The sequence below is a fragment of the Calidris pugnax genome, unplaced genomic scaffold, assembly GCF_001431845.1.
Source record: "Calidris pugnax isolate Ruff unplaced genomic scaffold, ASM143184v1 scaffold166, whole genome shotgun sequence".
Classification (NCBI taxonomy): Eukaryota; Metazoa; Chordata; class Aves; order Charadriiformes; family Scolopacidae; genus Calidris; species Calidris pugnax.
Window position 1 is genome coordinate 1247709 of NW_015090941.1, and position 15393 is coordinate 1263101.

Sequence of the window (15393 nt, forward strand, 5' to 3'; positions counted from 1 at the left end):
TTTCCTGGCAAAGACCTGAAGACCCGTGGGGACCCCTCAGCACAGACCCTGGAGTTATTTTAGCAGGTGAGTGTGGACTATCCCATGCTCAACAATACCCCAAAGACCGACCCCTCTCCTGGGGCATGGACAGCCCAGCTCTCTGTCCCCCCCAGACATGCCAGCTCTCCCCCGACAAGCCCTCAGGTCTCACCTATCAACACTTCTTTCCTCTCCAGGATGTTTTTCTGGGGGAGCTGAGCGGCCGAGTTGCCGGAGTCTATCGTGTTGTCGATGAGCCCCGGCTCTGCGTTCTTGCCCAGCCCAGGTCCCGACGGTGGTGTCACCACAGCCATCACCTCGTTACCGAGCTCGGGACGAGTGGTCTCTTCCTCCTCCCGGATCTCAAAGTCCCCGCTGGGGCCGCTGCTGACTGGGACCTCCAGCTCGTTGTCGAGGACTGTCGTTACCTCCCCTGGCTCCATCTGGGAAAAAGGACAAGATGGAAAGGGGCAAGGACCAAAGGGTGGTTTCTGCCTTCAATAGCTTTGATGTGTCCAGACAAGGGACATCACAGTACCGATGACAGGGTGACCCTCTCAGCAAGGAACATGGGGGATGACACTGGGGTATCCCTTCCCTGTGTCACAGAAGTAGATGATTATATTGCAGCAAGCAACACAGCCCCACATCTTGATGGTCACCAAAAGGCTGAGGCCACAGCGGCTGAGCTGGGCTATTCTTTGTCCCCATCCGAGGTGCCCTTGAGATGAACAAACACTCACCTGTTCCCCACAGCCCCACATCCCAGACCCACATTTTGGCTCTCTATCCCCAGTGCAGACCAATGGCTGGCTTAAGCATCTCACAGATGCCTCCTGGTTAGACGCAAAAGTGATGCAACCATTTGTGCTCCAGCAACATAGCAAGTGTAAGGATCAGACACCATGGGACAAGCCCCAGGGGTTCTCCTCCCTCTCCCTTTTCTCCATTCAAGCTTCTCCTATAGTTGCAGCCCTGCGTCACAGGGCAGGCACAGAAAGATGGGTCCTTCCCACCCAGGACATGGAGCCAGCCCAGCTCCCTGCCATGGTCCCTGAGCAAGCTCCCTTGGCATGGAGAAGAACCCAGCTTGGAGAGCAAACATGGGCTGGGCAGATGAGCCCCTCCAGACCCCTCCAGCCCAACCCTGATGTACTCATTGCCTCCTGTGCATCCCCACCCCTGCAGATCCCTCGGGGCCAAATCTCCTTGTCCTGGCAGTCTGGACCACACTGAGCATCTCCCAGCAAAACCTCCCCAGGATCCCTCCTTCGCAGGTCAAACAGCTCCTTCCCTGGATGTTACGAATCGGGATCAGCAAAGAGCTCGACGGGCCGATGCCGGGGAGGGCGAGCGGAGCCCTCTCCATGTCACGCCGCCCCCGGCGCGAGCGCACGGCTCGCTGCTTCCCACGAGCGCGCGTTTTCGTGACAGAGATTAATTGAAGGTCAGGGAGAGCCCAGAGCGCTACACATACATATATGTACACAGAAAAGAGGGACTAGTTTAGACAAATCACTCCACCTTTCAGTCAAAGTGGTTTTCAAAGGGCCCCCGAGGGGCTCTGAATGAGAGATGGATCAGCGGATTAAATCCCCTGCTCAGGACACCCGACGGGCTGGAAATGCACCGTCAAGCTGTAATTGTGGAGGCTTGGGCCTCCCATTGAAGGGCTGTAAGTTGAGAAATGGTACGATGAGCCCAGACAGCAAAGCCCCTCTTTCCCCATGGGGCAGTGGTACCTCCAGCCCTGCTTCCCTCCTGCCTGGGGAAGCTGCTCCAGCGCAAGGCACAGGCAGGGGTACTGGGGACACGTGGCACATCCCTGGGTGCCCCCGTTAGCTCTCATGCCAGCCCCATCACCATGCTCTGTCCATGGTCAACCCCCCACCCTTTAATCCTCCCCCTCCAGCACCCCACATGTTCCACTCTCCACAGAGCTGGGAAGAGCCCAACTGGGATTGACCTTACATCCAAGACCAGGCTGGACGGGGCTTTGAGCAACCTGGTCTGGTGGGAGGTGTCCCTGCCCAGGGCAGGGGGTTGGAATGAGATGACCTTTAAGGTCCCTTCCAACCCAAACCATTCTATGATTCCTCTGAGCACCTGGCTCAGGACTCATCTACCCCAAAGGCTTCCCATCACCATCACTTGGCTTCAAACATGGCCCACGAGCCCTTTAACAGGTGAGAAGGGCTCCTGCCTCCTACCTGGGGGGCTTCTGTGGGTGGCAGCGTGGCAGGACTGGATGGCAAGGCAGTGCTTTGTTCTGTGAGGTCTGCAGTCCTGGTGGTGCTTGGTTTTGGCAGGGACCTGGGTTTGGCCGTGCTGGTGGGGACAAGCCGTGACGTGGTCACTTCTGTTGGTGTGCTGGTTTCAAGGACGGAGGTGGTGGGTGTCTCCAATGTGGTGGCCCGGGTGGTGGCTGCCTTAGTGACAAGAGGGGGCAGGAACCTCCGGATGGTGGTGGGCTTGGCAGTGGCCATGGTGGTGCTGGTGGTGGTTGTAGCTGCGGTGGTAGTTGTGGTGGTGGTAGCTGCTGTGGTGGTCGTGGTTGTGGTCGTGGTGGTAGGTGAGTCGCTGGCAGTGGTACTGGTGGTGGTTGCTTTCCAACTGGGGATCACTGGTGTCTCTGTCATCCTGGGGATATACAAGACGCTGGTTGTCTGCTCGGGGGTGGTGTCCTCAGTGGGGAATGGTTTGAAGGGGGTTGCCACAGGCTGCACTGAGGTGATGGGCAGCATGGCCGCCGTGGTGGGGAGTGTGACAGACGTGTCCGTGGTGAGGGTCACTGCTGTCTCCAGGCCCGACTCCTGCTCAAAATCTGAAAGAGGAGGAGAAGAGCAAAGGGTGAAGCTGCTGCTGGGCCAGTGTTTCCCAGGGCTGACACCCACTTGGCCTCACCCTCCAAAAAACCAAGAGCATGGACGGGTTCCAGGCTCAGCAGAAACCAAGGGCTGCAAATTCCCATGTGGTGGCCAAAGCACCTCTTCAGAGGTCGATGAAACCTCTATAACATGGCAGGTGCTACCGTGCTGGGGAAGGGCTAATCCTGCCCAGTCAGACCAGAGACTGAAATGGGAAATGGAGTCCCTTGAGCCCAGCCTTCGGGGCAGTTTGCTTTTGTCTAGAAGAGGGCAGGAGGCCAGTTCTGGAGACAGATAACGGTGATTCCCACTCTCCCATCCTGCATCAAGCCCCTCTCCAGTCCCACCAAAACCCACAGCCGGGAACTGTGGGTTCCCCAGGAGCCCTGCAGATACTTACACCCCGAGCCGGAGCCCGAGTAGACATCGTCCAGTTCATCGTCCCCAAAGGGGTCATCATCCCCGGAGCCCTCCAGGTCCACGGGCCTCTCGTAGTTCTCATTGCGCCAGCGCTGAGCCTGCAGCCGAGGGGGAGAAAGGTGTGAGCAGCTCCAGAAGGACAAACCAAGAGTGGTGCCTGCACAGACACCCCCAGACAGCCCCCGTGGGGTGATGCACAGGTTAAACAGACCAGGCAAAAGCAAGACCAAGGGGGCAGGAGCGCAGGCAGCGCTTTCCAGCTCAAAAGCTTTTCCAGCTCGATCATCCAGAATCGTGGGGTGTTTTTTTTTCCCCCAAAACAATTTGCTGCTGCAAATCTTTCAGACAAGCTGACATTTTGTGGAGAGCTCGCATTGAAGCCGATAACATTTCCCATGGAAACAAGCCCTCTGGAAAAAGGGGGGAAAAACCAACAACTGCTTTTGAATACTGTTAGGAAAAAAAAAAAAAATCAATTTTGTTCTCCAGCTCACTATTGTTTTGTTTTAGATGATTTTCATGTGAGTCCTGGCACAGGTGTGACAGTGACACACACTATCAGCTGCCGTAACTTAGAAAGACTCAATACGAAACAATATCAGACTTCAAATATTCCAGTGCTTTACAGTGCTGCTAAAACTTGAAGAGCCCTTGCTCATAGAGCTCTTAAACATCTTGTTTTGCAGATCAAAGTGTCTCCTGTTTGTGTTGCAAGGAACAGTTTGACACTTCATTACAACCCAAACAAGGAGGCTTTGATCTGCAAGATAGCATCAGATGTTTCAAGATGTAACAAGCCAGGTTAGTGTTTAAATTTAAAAGGAAGGGGTTGAAGGGTCCCCTTCACCTATTAGAGCATTTTTACCTCTTGACAAAACTTCCAGTTTCTTTGTTTTTCATTCCAGATTAGAACAAAAGGGAGTTTTGAAAAGTCAGAAGGTCCCAGAAGGTCCCATGACAAGGAAGTTCGGGACTTAAATCACGTTTTCTCCCCCCACGTCTCTGCTCCTGGAGCCCATCAGCTGGCAAGGAAGAGAAAACCCGGCAGCTCTTGGCTGCAGAGAGATGCTCAGGGCTGGGAGGCAGGAGGACACTTGCCAGGGGCTGCGAGCTGATTGCTGCCGTGGTGCCCAAGCCAAGGAGATGTCTGCCGCCCAAACCCTGCCTAGATAGTCACTGGTGTACCACTTGTGTCGTATGCCCATGGTGACAGCATGAGCACGTTCCTGGGGACAAATCTCTTGGGAAGGTCAAGGGGAGTCACGCTTTTAAGTGTCTGTCTTTCCTGAAAGTGCTGCTGAGCTTTTTCTGGCTGGATCTATTCTTTTATCTCCACCTCTCCCCTATCACCGCGGTCACTGGTTATACCCCGCCAGTCTCCAGTGCACCACACACTTTCCAAATCACTGGGAAGATCCAATCTTTGCCCCAAAGGCAATGCACCATCCTGGAGTTTCAAATCCATGCTCACCAGCAGATCACTGAAGAAGTCTGTTATCCACCAGAATGAATCCACAGGGAATTGGGCATCATGCAGCCCCTTGCTGAGCCCCAGAGGCCAAACCCTGCTGCAGCACGAGGCTGAGGATGGGAGTGATGTGGGAGTCACATCACTGAACGTGGGAGTCAGCATTGAATAACCCTGCAGAGATGCTGGGAAGCCATCTCTTCTTCACAGAAGTAAAAGACCCCAAGAACCACCTTTGGTTTCACCATGCCAGCTTTCCATGTCTCCCCAGCACTGATTCCAAAACCTTTAGGTCAATATCCCTCGTGGGTTGGTAGGATAAAGCTATGGAGCTCACCCACTGTGAAATGGCCCATGCAGGACTTCTCTGTCCCTGTGACCTCTGCAGGGAAGCCAGGGACCAGGAGGTCCTTGGGGACATTGCAGGGCCTGGTTCAATGTCTTTTGAAGGCTGATGGGGTCTACCATCCATAGGAGCCCATAAATTAGGAGACAGGCCACCAAAACTGACGGGAGGGCAAGGAAAAATTGCAAGGTTTGAGGAATGGGAGGAAAAAGCATTTGGAGCTGCTTTTAATTGCCTTTTGATTATTATTATTATTATTACATGAAAAATATTGAGCCTCACCAAGAAATGAGGAGGTCGCTAAGCAGGAGTTTCCCAGACCATCCCTCACCCCTGCCAGTTAACCTGGCTGAGCTTCCCAAAGGCTGGATTCTCTCTGTGTGACCTGCAAAGCCTCTCCATAATGGCAGCCACATGGCTCTGCTCCATTAAGCCCCTTTCTCCCATAAATTGGAACCAGATGAGGCAAGTTTGGCCACCAACTCCCTGGTTCCCCATGCTTGAACTGGGAAATTAAAATGGAAGCACATGGCAGCAGCATGCCATGCCAGCCCCTATCCATCCACCCATGGATCCATCCATCCATCCGTCCATCCATCCACCCATCGATGGATCCATCCATCCATCCATCCATCCACTGATGCAACCATCCATCCATCCATCCATGGGGTGGAGACACTCAGCAGAACCAGTGCATGCCCTGGATCTCCTTTGCCCAGAAGAGCCTGGAGTGATGGAGTGAGGGCGAATGGGAACACACAATGTGCTCCCAACTGCTGCAATGACCCCAACTCTGCTGAGAACAAGGCAGATGGGAATGCTGAATTGAAGCAACTTTGGCAGCTGTGGGTGCCATTCACAGCCAGGGTTTGGTACTGGTGGCCCCAGGGTGATCAAATCACTGGGAATATCCTGGAGATGATGGAGATCACTGTGTGATCTGGGCAACTCCCGGACCTCACCAGTGAGAACTGCCCAGCCCCAAATCCACAAGCAAACCTTTCCATGAGAATAACACCCCAGCACATGGCCAGGGAGGAGTCCCCAGGGGCCACTGCTTGGCCCCAGCATCCTCCCAGGGCCACCAATCAATGCTGTGCTCCAACCTGCAGCAAGTGGCTCCCCAACATGGTGTAGAAGTTTGGAGCTGGAAGCCCCTTCCAATGGGTCCGTCCCCTTCCCAGATCCCTACCCCTTGCTCTGTGCAAACACCATCGCTCCCTCCACGTTGAGGGAGGGAGGGATCCGTGCCACAGCCCCTCGGGGATCCATCTCCCGGAGCTGTTGACTGCAGCAGGAACAACTTCACAGCAAGAAAACACCTCGCAGGGCCAAAACTCCCTCTCCAGAGACAACTCCCCCAACGTGAGAGACAGCCCTCCCACGCCAGCCTGCAGCAGAGCAGGGATGCTCTTGGCCAGGTTTTGCCCTAAGTGGATTCCAGAGGATCGGCAGCGATCGGTGGAGTTTATACCGAGGAGGGACCCCAGTAAAAAGCTGGTGGGACAGAGCATCCCACCAGCAGCCCAGCTCTACCCGTAATACCAGCTCTCACACGACCAGGCAGCGCGCTGCTGTTGCACTACAATATTCAAGAAGCTGCAGCGTTTCCATTGCTCAGGGGAGGGCAAAAGGGACCTAAAGTGGGATGGCAGAGAGTTTCCCTTCTTCAGCTCATCCACAAGTCTCCAGAGGCTGCTCCCAAGCCGTTCCTCTGTGACACAAAGCCATGGCAAGCAGCAGTGGATACTGGGCAACCCTTTGCTCCTCTCCTGCATCCTTCATCCTAGGGTTGCATCTGCCCAGCATAAACCCCTATATAACCCCACTGCCAGGACCAGCCCCAGCCCACCGAGCGTCACAAAGATTTATTGATAAAGCCTTGTGAAATGTCCGCAGGTGTTCCTGGTGCAGAGGGGGGGTGTTTGGGACACGGCTGTTCCCAAAAAAAAGCCCCCGTGTTGCTCCGCTCCCAAGGCACTGACGTAAACCTCCTCCCGGCCAGGCTGCCCCAGCTGCAGCCCTGATGGTATTAGGTCAGGCTCATGCCATAAATCTTGGGAACAGTCAGTGTTTATTTGGATTTACTGCTGCTTAGATCATTAATACTCCACGTGCACCGAGCCCCGCGGTCACGCACGACCCCCAGCCTCCCCCCAGCATCGAGGGGGCTGCTCCCCCCTTGCGTGGCTGGGATGAAGCAGAGAGGAATGGTGATTTCTCCAGCCCTGGAAATCACAAATCAGGCAGGACGGCAGCTCCCACCTCCCGACCTGCGGCTGCCCCCCCGTCCCTCACAGCCTGCACCGCAGCAAAGACGCAGCTGCCTGGATTTGGCCCAAAAAAAGAGAAATTTCACCCTGACTTTATCCCTGACACAGCAGGTTCCACGTGGTCAGGGCAAGGTTGGAGGGAGTTCATTGGCAGGTTCCCCTGGGGGTGCTGGATCTGTTCCTTGCAACCCTTGGTCCCCAGGGATGGTGTCACCAACTGTCCCCATCCTGTGGCAGGATCTCCTGGACCTGCTGTATCTACCCGTTGCAACCCCTGATCCCCAGGAGTGGTGTCACGGACTGTCCCCACCCCGTGGCAGGATGCTCTGGGGGTGCTGAATCCATCTGTTGCAACCCCTGGTCCCCAGAAATAGTGTCACGAACTGTTCCCACCCCACAGGAGGATGTCCTGGGGGTGCTGGCTCCGTACCTTGTAACCCCTGGTCCCCAGGGATGGTCTCATGGACTGTCCCCACCTGGCAGCAGAAGGCACAGGGTTGCCACCCCAGCGGGAACCCCAGTGCCAGGCTGTGAAGCCTGTGGAACCACCGAGGATTGCCAGCCCCGAAAAAGGATTTTCCATGGTGCAAATTTCCTGCCTGCCTGGCATTGGGAGTCACTCCGGCTGCATCCACAGCCTTGATGAATCTCCTCCCGCAGTCAGGATGGGGGGGACCCACTTGCAGGACTCCCAGGTTGTCAGTGCAGCCCTCTCTGAGGGCTGGGCCAGGGGTGCAGAGGCTTCTCTGGGCAGGGAGGAACCCCCAGTGAGATGTTCATCCTGGCCCAAGTGCTTCCCACCCCACGTCAGCACCCGTCCTGCCCTGTCTGCAGCGGGATGCCGAGGGCCACCGATTAGCCAGCTCGAGCCAAGGGACAGCAGCTCCCGTCCCTACAATTACAACTTCCCAGCTAATGGCTCTTGGCAGGGGGTTTCATTAACCAGCTCAGCCCCTGCTTCCCCCTGGACAGGCTTCATTAGGGAAATTAAACCGGGGGTCAAGGCAAAGCTGCTGGAGACACCGGGGCCCAAGACGCCAGCTGGACCTGGGGGGTTGCATCACCTTTGGTGAGGTCCCACTCTATGGGAGGTGAAAAGGAGCAGAAAGGTTTAAATATGTCTCCAACGGGCCACGCTAAGGACTGTCCTGCAGAAAGGGAACCTCCCGTGCTACATCCTCAAGGCTCAGCCCATGAGCTGGTCACCACCACCACGCCAGCCACAGGGTCAGCCCCAGGCCAGGATGCAGCTCTGGCATCATCCACACCCCAATCGCCCGCCCTGTTTCTACTCCTCCAGTGTCCAAAAAAGGTCACAGATCTGCTGCTATAAAAGCAAGCCCCAATGCAAAGCAGTCTCCATAGGGCAGGGCCAGAAAGTCAAATTCCAATAAACATTCCTCCAGTGCTCTAAATGACCCCAAATCAGTGCCAGACCCAAAGGATTTGGGTGTCAGCAGCTCTGGAGGTGATACGGTCACTACATCGAGCTTGGATAAGAAAACATCTCCCGCTTGATCTGAGGACCCTTTTGCTCCCATAGCAGCCATGGGGCTGAGCAAGATCAGCAGGAGATGCCACCCACCCAGCCACATGCTGTCCCCTTTGATGCCTCCACTTGGCTGGACCAGCCAGGAATGGCAGCCAAGGGGCCGCGGCGGCGCAAATCACACCCAAATCCTGTGCTAAGAGCCTTGGAAAGCGAGCGAGAGCTCAGGCCCTTTGGCCCAGCACCACTGGAGCTGAGCAGGGAGATTAGAGAGGCTTCAGTCCCTCTCCGTCATCTATGCACATCTAACCCCCTCAAGCACAGCGGATGGCCCGTCCTTCCCTCTCCTCTCCCTTTATCAAGGAGGACGAGACCATTTTCCATGTGAAAAAAAAATGTAAAGCTCCTGAAAAGGGTCCCACTGACCCATTCAGTCCTCCCAGGAGCAGCTCTCCACATACACCAGGGGATTTGGGGACTTAAAAGACGGGGAAACCAAGGCACAGAGGGGACCTGCTCACAACCTCTGTGTAAAGTACAAACACACTCCTACAGAGCCCTCTACATCTCTGGACGTGTCCTGGGGGATAGGGTCCAGCTGGTTTGGGTCTTCCTGAATTCCTTTCACACCCTTTCTTGCCCCTCCTTCCCTAGGCAGGAAGGATTAGGATGTTACATTTTTTAGGGTGTTCCCACTCCATGAAAAGGCTTTCACAGTGATTCCTAAAATTCCTGAAACCCTCCCTGAACATTAAACCCAAAATGTGCTGCTGTTGCAAAAGCGATATTCACTGCCGAGTGTCTGGCTTTCACACCAGGATGAAGGGAACCTTATAAATCAATCCATCTTTAACCACAGGGAGCGGCTGGTGAACCTCCCTGGGATGCTCTCAGGCCCTTCTCCAGTAGCCATCGGCATGGCAACAGTCGCCATGGAAACCACCTCCTCCATGGCGACGCATCGCATCCATCGCTGATGCGGGGCGATGGGTGGTGTCCTCCAGCACATCCACCCAAGCCGGGTCTGGGGTCCACTTCCCCAGGGGTGTCATGGGGTGGGCTAAGGGGGAAGAGGGGGAGAAAAGCCATCTCTGAAAGCACAGAGGAGCTCCCAGGGGAGTGGTCCAGGTGGGAGGAGAAATCCCAGGTCGAGTCCTGGCATCTGCTCCTTGCGGGACTTTGCGGAGGGTCAGAGCATCCTCCCCCAGCCCCTGCAGCCCTGGCTGGGAGTTATCTGCCCCAGTCTGGGCAGTGGAGGTGACTGAAGGCTGTGGATGTTTCTGCCCCTCCTGGCTGTGGGCAGAAGGTCAAGAGTTTTCCCTGAAGGACTCAGAAGGGAAACGAAAAAAGGATTACATTTGGTGGTTTCTAAGGCAGCCAGCACTCGGGCTTGGTTCATGCCCAGAGCTTGGGGTGGGAGTGATGGACATAGAGCCAGGTGGTAAAATCCTTCCTTGGCACACGTCTGAGGTTCACTGGCAGCGTGCATGGACAGCAGGGCACCCCCAGGGATGAATGACCCCCAGGAAAGCAGAGCAGCCCGAGGAGCCCACACACCTCCTCCCACTGGGTCCAGCCCCATGAGGGCTGCAGGGAGACCTGGCACGGCAAGCTGGAGATGGAGGTGATGTTATCCCATGCTATGGATGTCCATGGCCATCCAGCAGCCTCTGGCACAACTCTAGGGCATGAGACAGGGTCAAGGCAGGGGAAGGGACACACGGGAAGAGCATGAACAGGGATGATGTGGACCAGGCGGCTCCACATCCCGATGGGTGGGCAGTTAAAGAGGAAAAGGAAGACTGAATCAGCGTGAAAGCAGCCTGGAGAATGGGACTGGGTGGTGTAGGCGAGCACGAGGACCTGTTTGCCATCCCATCCCTTGCTGCCAAACACAGTTCTTGTCTCTGCATCCCATCCCCTGCCCATCCCGCTTGCAAAATGAACAGCAAAACCAGAAAGTGAAAGTCCCACAGGTCTGTTTGCATTTCAGCCCAGTGAGAGGGCCTTTGGGAAGCCCAAACCCCCTGCTCCCAGCAGCAGCCCCACAACCCCACACTCTACAGGGGCAAGGGGAGAGGACACGGTGGGCAGGAGACTGTCCTTGACGTGGAGCAATGCAAATAGTGGCAGCAAAAGCAACAGCAACACAAGGTGTGTGCTCTCCTCCAAGGAAGATGCTGAATCTGGCGGCGTTGGAAAGCTTGGAAGGACACAGCCAGGGTCAGCAATCCATCAGGGGCTAAAAGCTGTTTTCTCCAGAAAAACACTTTTAAACTGAGAACATAGCGCAGGAAAAGCGTCGATTATTTCTATGATATTTTCCAGGGGATATTTTCAATTAATCACCCCTTGAAAGCACTTTTCTGGTGTTTTATATAGAAAACCTTAATAACTCATCCCAACACGTGATTTAGTGATACTATAAACAGTTGAAATAATACTAACTCGCACATAAAGTTGGAATGAAAACATTGTTTCTGAACCTTAAAGACTCCACAATTCTTTTCCCACTGCAAAAAAAAAAAAAAATCACTGAATTTCCACTCTTCGATCCAAGGCTGCGAGTTAAAAATAAATCTGTTGGAAAGTTGCTCCAGACAGCATCTCAGTGTCACCAGGACCTGCTGCTTTGGGAAAAGACCTCAGTGTCCCAGCATGGGGAGCCCCGGCCAAGTTTTTGCCCAAGGGCTGATGCTAGAGACAACCAAAACTTCTTGAGATGGAGATGCCCATGGCAAAGCCAAGGGCGCTGGGATAGAAAGCACTGTCGTGGCACGGCTGGAGTTTGGGGGTGCAGGATACTGGTTGGAACTGGGGGGCTGATGCTCATGGCTGGCAGAGATCCCACTCATAAAATGCGGCGTGAGCTCAGGCGAGCAGCAGCCAGTTATTTTCTGTAACTTCATTCTTTCCCAGATTAATTAAGCCCCTGAATAACAGCTGCCTAAACCCCAGTGCATTTTGATTTAATAGGCCGGTTATTTTATGCAAGTAAAATAATCATTAACATTTACCGAAGAGCAGCAATTATTCTGGCTTTGTATCGATTCTCCGCTGCCAACGCAGGCAACGCTGCGAGGGGCTGGGCTGGGGGTGGGCTCATCCCCAAACCTGCGTTCGGACACTCATGAGCATCTAATCACTCATGGAATATAACGAACCACCGGGTCCAGGTACCCTGGACCAGGCTCAGCTCCTCAAACAGCATCTCTTACTCCTCCTCCTTGGGATCCTCTGTCTCCACCGTCATTTTTTATCCCAATTCTTCAATGGATTAGTGCCAGATCCTACCCAACTACACAATAAATATCCCCGAGCCAGGGCTGGCATGAAAAATAGCAAACCTCCCAACGTAAATTGTTGCTAACACCTCATCTCCCAGCACGCTCCGCTTTTTACCTCCAGGGAGACGGAGGAGAAAAAAAAAATAAAACCAAACACACAAACAAAAGTCCCCACCTCCTGCTGCATGCAAAGTGCCAGCTGAAGAGGCACAAAAGAGCCCAGCGAGGCTGGGATTGCGTCAGGCAGCAGAGGTGGCTTCTTGGGGCTCCCCTGGGGTGGCAGATCCCCTCAAGACCCAAGCACCCCCCGGGGAGTGCCGCGTTTGGCTCCTGCTGTATCGGCAGCGGTTCAAGGCACGGCCCTTCACCCCATGGTTATGGGTTTGGCCAGAGCTGATGGAGCACTGGGCTGGAGATGATGCTCTTGGCAGATGTGGGAGTGGTGCAGGAGGTTTCCCCAGCCCTGGGTGAGACGGTGTAGGGGAAAAGCCAAGCTGGAGCTGGGCTCTGCAGACCCCCTTTGGTACCCAGGAGCGGGGAGATACTTGCTTGACAAAAAATCCCAAGCCTTTGGTGCCCACCATCCTACAGAGAGCATCCTGCTCACCCAGGCAGGGCAATGGAGACAACCTCCATGGGATGGAGCAAAACCAGCCAGGCTGGCAGGCAGGGACGGGCAGGGCTGAGGCAGCCAGGATGCCCACACCCCCAGCTGCCCCCCACCATTCCCCCCCGGCTCTACCTGGCCAGCCCAATTTTTTTTCCACCCCGAAGGATTCGAGATGCGCTCCAGACTCATTAATTCCCCTGGGATCACCCATTGCCATGGCGACGCAGGCAGCCCGGGGAAAATCCTGCCCTCCTCGGGCGCCCTGCCCACAGAGCCCAGGGCCACCATCCACGGATGCTCACGGTGGGTCTCAGCCCCCCAGCTCCAGCCACTGTTTCCCCCCCCAAGCCCCGGGACTGGGGAGCTGCTGCTGTCAGCAGGAGCTCCCTCCAGTCATTGCAGAATTGATTTAATTTGCTCTGCTCCATAATCCTATTGCAGCTTAACATGCAAAACTGTCTCGAGCTTTTCTCACCTTCCACAAAGGCGCGTTTCAGAGCTCGCTCCCCCTCCCCGAGACACGGCTCTCCGAAGAGCTGCAAAAGAGGACTTTATATCCAGATTTTTTTTTTCTTCCTGCCCTTCCTCGAGCGCTTGGCACAGGGACTGTGTCTGTTAAACACCTCCCCAGCGGCCTCCCGGCAGCAGGACGTTGCTAATTGGCACTTTGGGATTCTCACACTCCCTGTCTCGCCTCCAGCTCCTCCGCAGAGACCCAGCAGAACAGACGGGCCCCAGGAGTGCTCACCCTACCCAGCCTGGGGGAAAACGGTCCCATGCTCCGTATCCAGGCCACGGAGATGGAGTTTCACCAAGACAAGCATCCTCGGTGTTGCCGAGGGGCTGGGAGGTGTGGGCACAGCTGCGTGCTTGGGTGGCTCACACAGGGGGCAAGTCATCGCGTGCCTCAGTTTACCTGTCTGCAAAATAGGTGCAAATAATGCAATAGGTGCAAATAATGCAGGGGAAGGGACCAGGCAAAGACTTCTCTCCCATCTCCTGTCTTCCATCCCTGGGATTCTGGGGACCACGGTGCATCTCTACAGGGGTCATCTGTGTCTTGCTCCATGTTGTCCCAGCAACTCATGTTTCTCTGCTCCCTCAACTGCCCCCGATGCAACTCTGGGCTGAAAGTCAGTGTTTCCCCACCAGCCAGACACACAGAAGTGTGAGCAGCCTCACCAGGGAGGCAGCGATGCCAGCGGGAGAAGCAACCTCTGTGCCATGGATTACACCATCTGCTAGTGCCTGTGGGCAGCACGCGGCAGGAACGGGCAGCACCAGGTTCTGGGGACCATGGCACATCTCTACAGGGGTCATCTGTGTCTTGCTCCATGTTGTCCCAGCAACTCATGTTTCTCTGCTCCCTCAACTGCCCCCGATGCAACTCTGGGCTGAAAGTCAGTGTTTCCCCACCAGCCAGACACACAGAAGTGTGAGCAGCCTCACCAGGGAGGCAGCGATGCCAGCGGGAGAAGCAACCTCTGTGCCATGGATTACACCATCTGCTAGTGCCTGTGGGCAGCACGCGGCAGGAACGGGCAGCACCAGCCCTTGCTTTGGTTTCTTCCCTCCCCGAGGACTGGGGGGAAAGGCACGATGTCCTCTCCAACCAGGACCAGCCTCCTGATGCGGGATGACAGCAGGGGCGAGCTGGAAAGCAGAGCTGGAAGGGGCTGGGTCTGCTCAGGGCTTGGTGGTTTATGCTGCCTCTTGCTTTACCCTTCCCAGAGCCCCAGCGCAGGAGACAGCCTCTCTGTTAGAGCGGATATTAAAATGAAAAAATTTCCAACCAGGACCAGCCTCCTGATGCGGGATGACAGCAGGGGCGAGCTGGAAAGCAGAGCTGGAAGGGGCTGGGTCTGCTCAGGGCTTGGTGGTTTATGCTGCCTCTTGCTTTACCCTTCCCAGAGCCCCAGCGCAGGAGACAGCCTCTCTGTTAGAGCGGATATTAAAATGAAAAAATTAAATTGAGACTTTAATGACACCAGGGGCCACCGTCACACTAAAGAGAGGTTAAAAACCCTATTATGGGGGAGTTGGAGTTTTTCCGCTGTGGAAATGTCATGGTAGGAGCATCCCCTGGGCTGGGTCCCATGGGTGGGTGCTGGCCTGGGGCTGGACCCTGCAGCCACCACCAGGCACGGAGTGAAGGGATTTTTCCTTATGGAGGGCAAAAACCAACCCACACAGGGTCAAACAGGTAGAGCTGGAGCTGGTGTTTCCAAGCTGGGAGGGGAAGGAAGAGATGCCTGTCTGTGGGGAGGGGGCTGGAGGGGAGCACAGCCCTGGTCTCTGCTCCTCAGGGATGCACAACACCCACAAAACCAGTGTGGGTGCTGGGATCAGGGCCAGCTGGTGGAAAAAAGTCTCCAGCCTGGTTAAAGCCTCTCCCATAGCTGGATGTGCAATAGCTCTGATGGCATTTCTCCTCCCAAGCTCTTTTTCATCCTTTTCTTTTTTCCTTTCTTTCCCCCCCCCCCTGCATTATTAACCTTTTCATTTTTCCCCTCAATTACATGCTGCAGGACCCAGGGCACTAAACAAACTTCTTTGCTCTCCCCAGCAAAGAAGCAGAAAGAAAAAGCTCATTTCCAGCCTCCTTTACTGGA

At 55.2% G+C, this 15393-nt stretch overlaps 1 protein-coding gene across 1 annotated transcript in view; it reads right to left on the minus strand.

Annotated features, from left to right (window-relative positions):
• The window catches only part of SDC3 (syndecan 3), a 70474-nt gene that overhangs the window by 7106 nt on the left and 47975 nt on the right, over positions 1-15393 (minus strand). Inside the window, exons 3-5 of the mRNA XM_014951845.1 lie at positions 3289-3406; positions 2232-2845; positions 194-464 (exon numbers count right to left, since the gene is read on the minus strand). Of these exons, the coding sequence (XP_014807331.1) occupies positions 194-464; positions 2232-2845; positions 3289-3406 (1003 nt within the window). The remainder of the gene's footprint in view (positions 1-193; positions 465-2231; positions 2846-3288; positions 3407-15393) is intronic.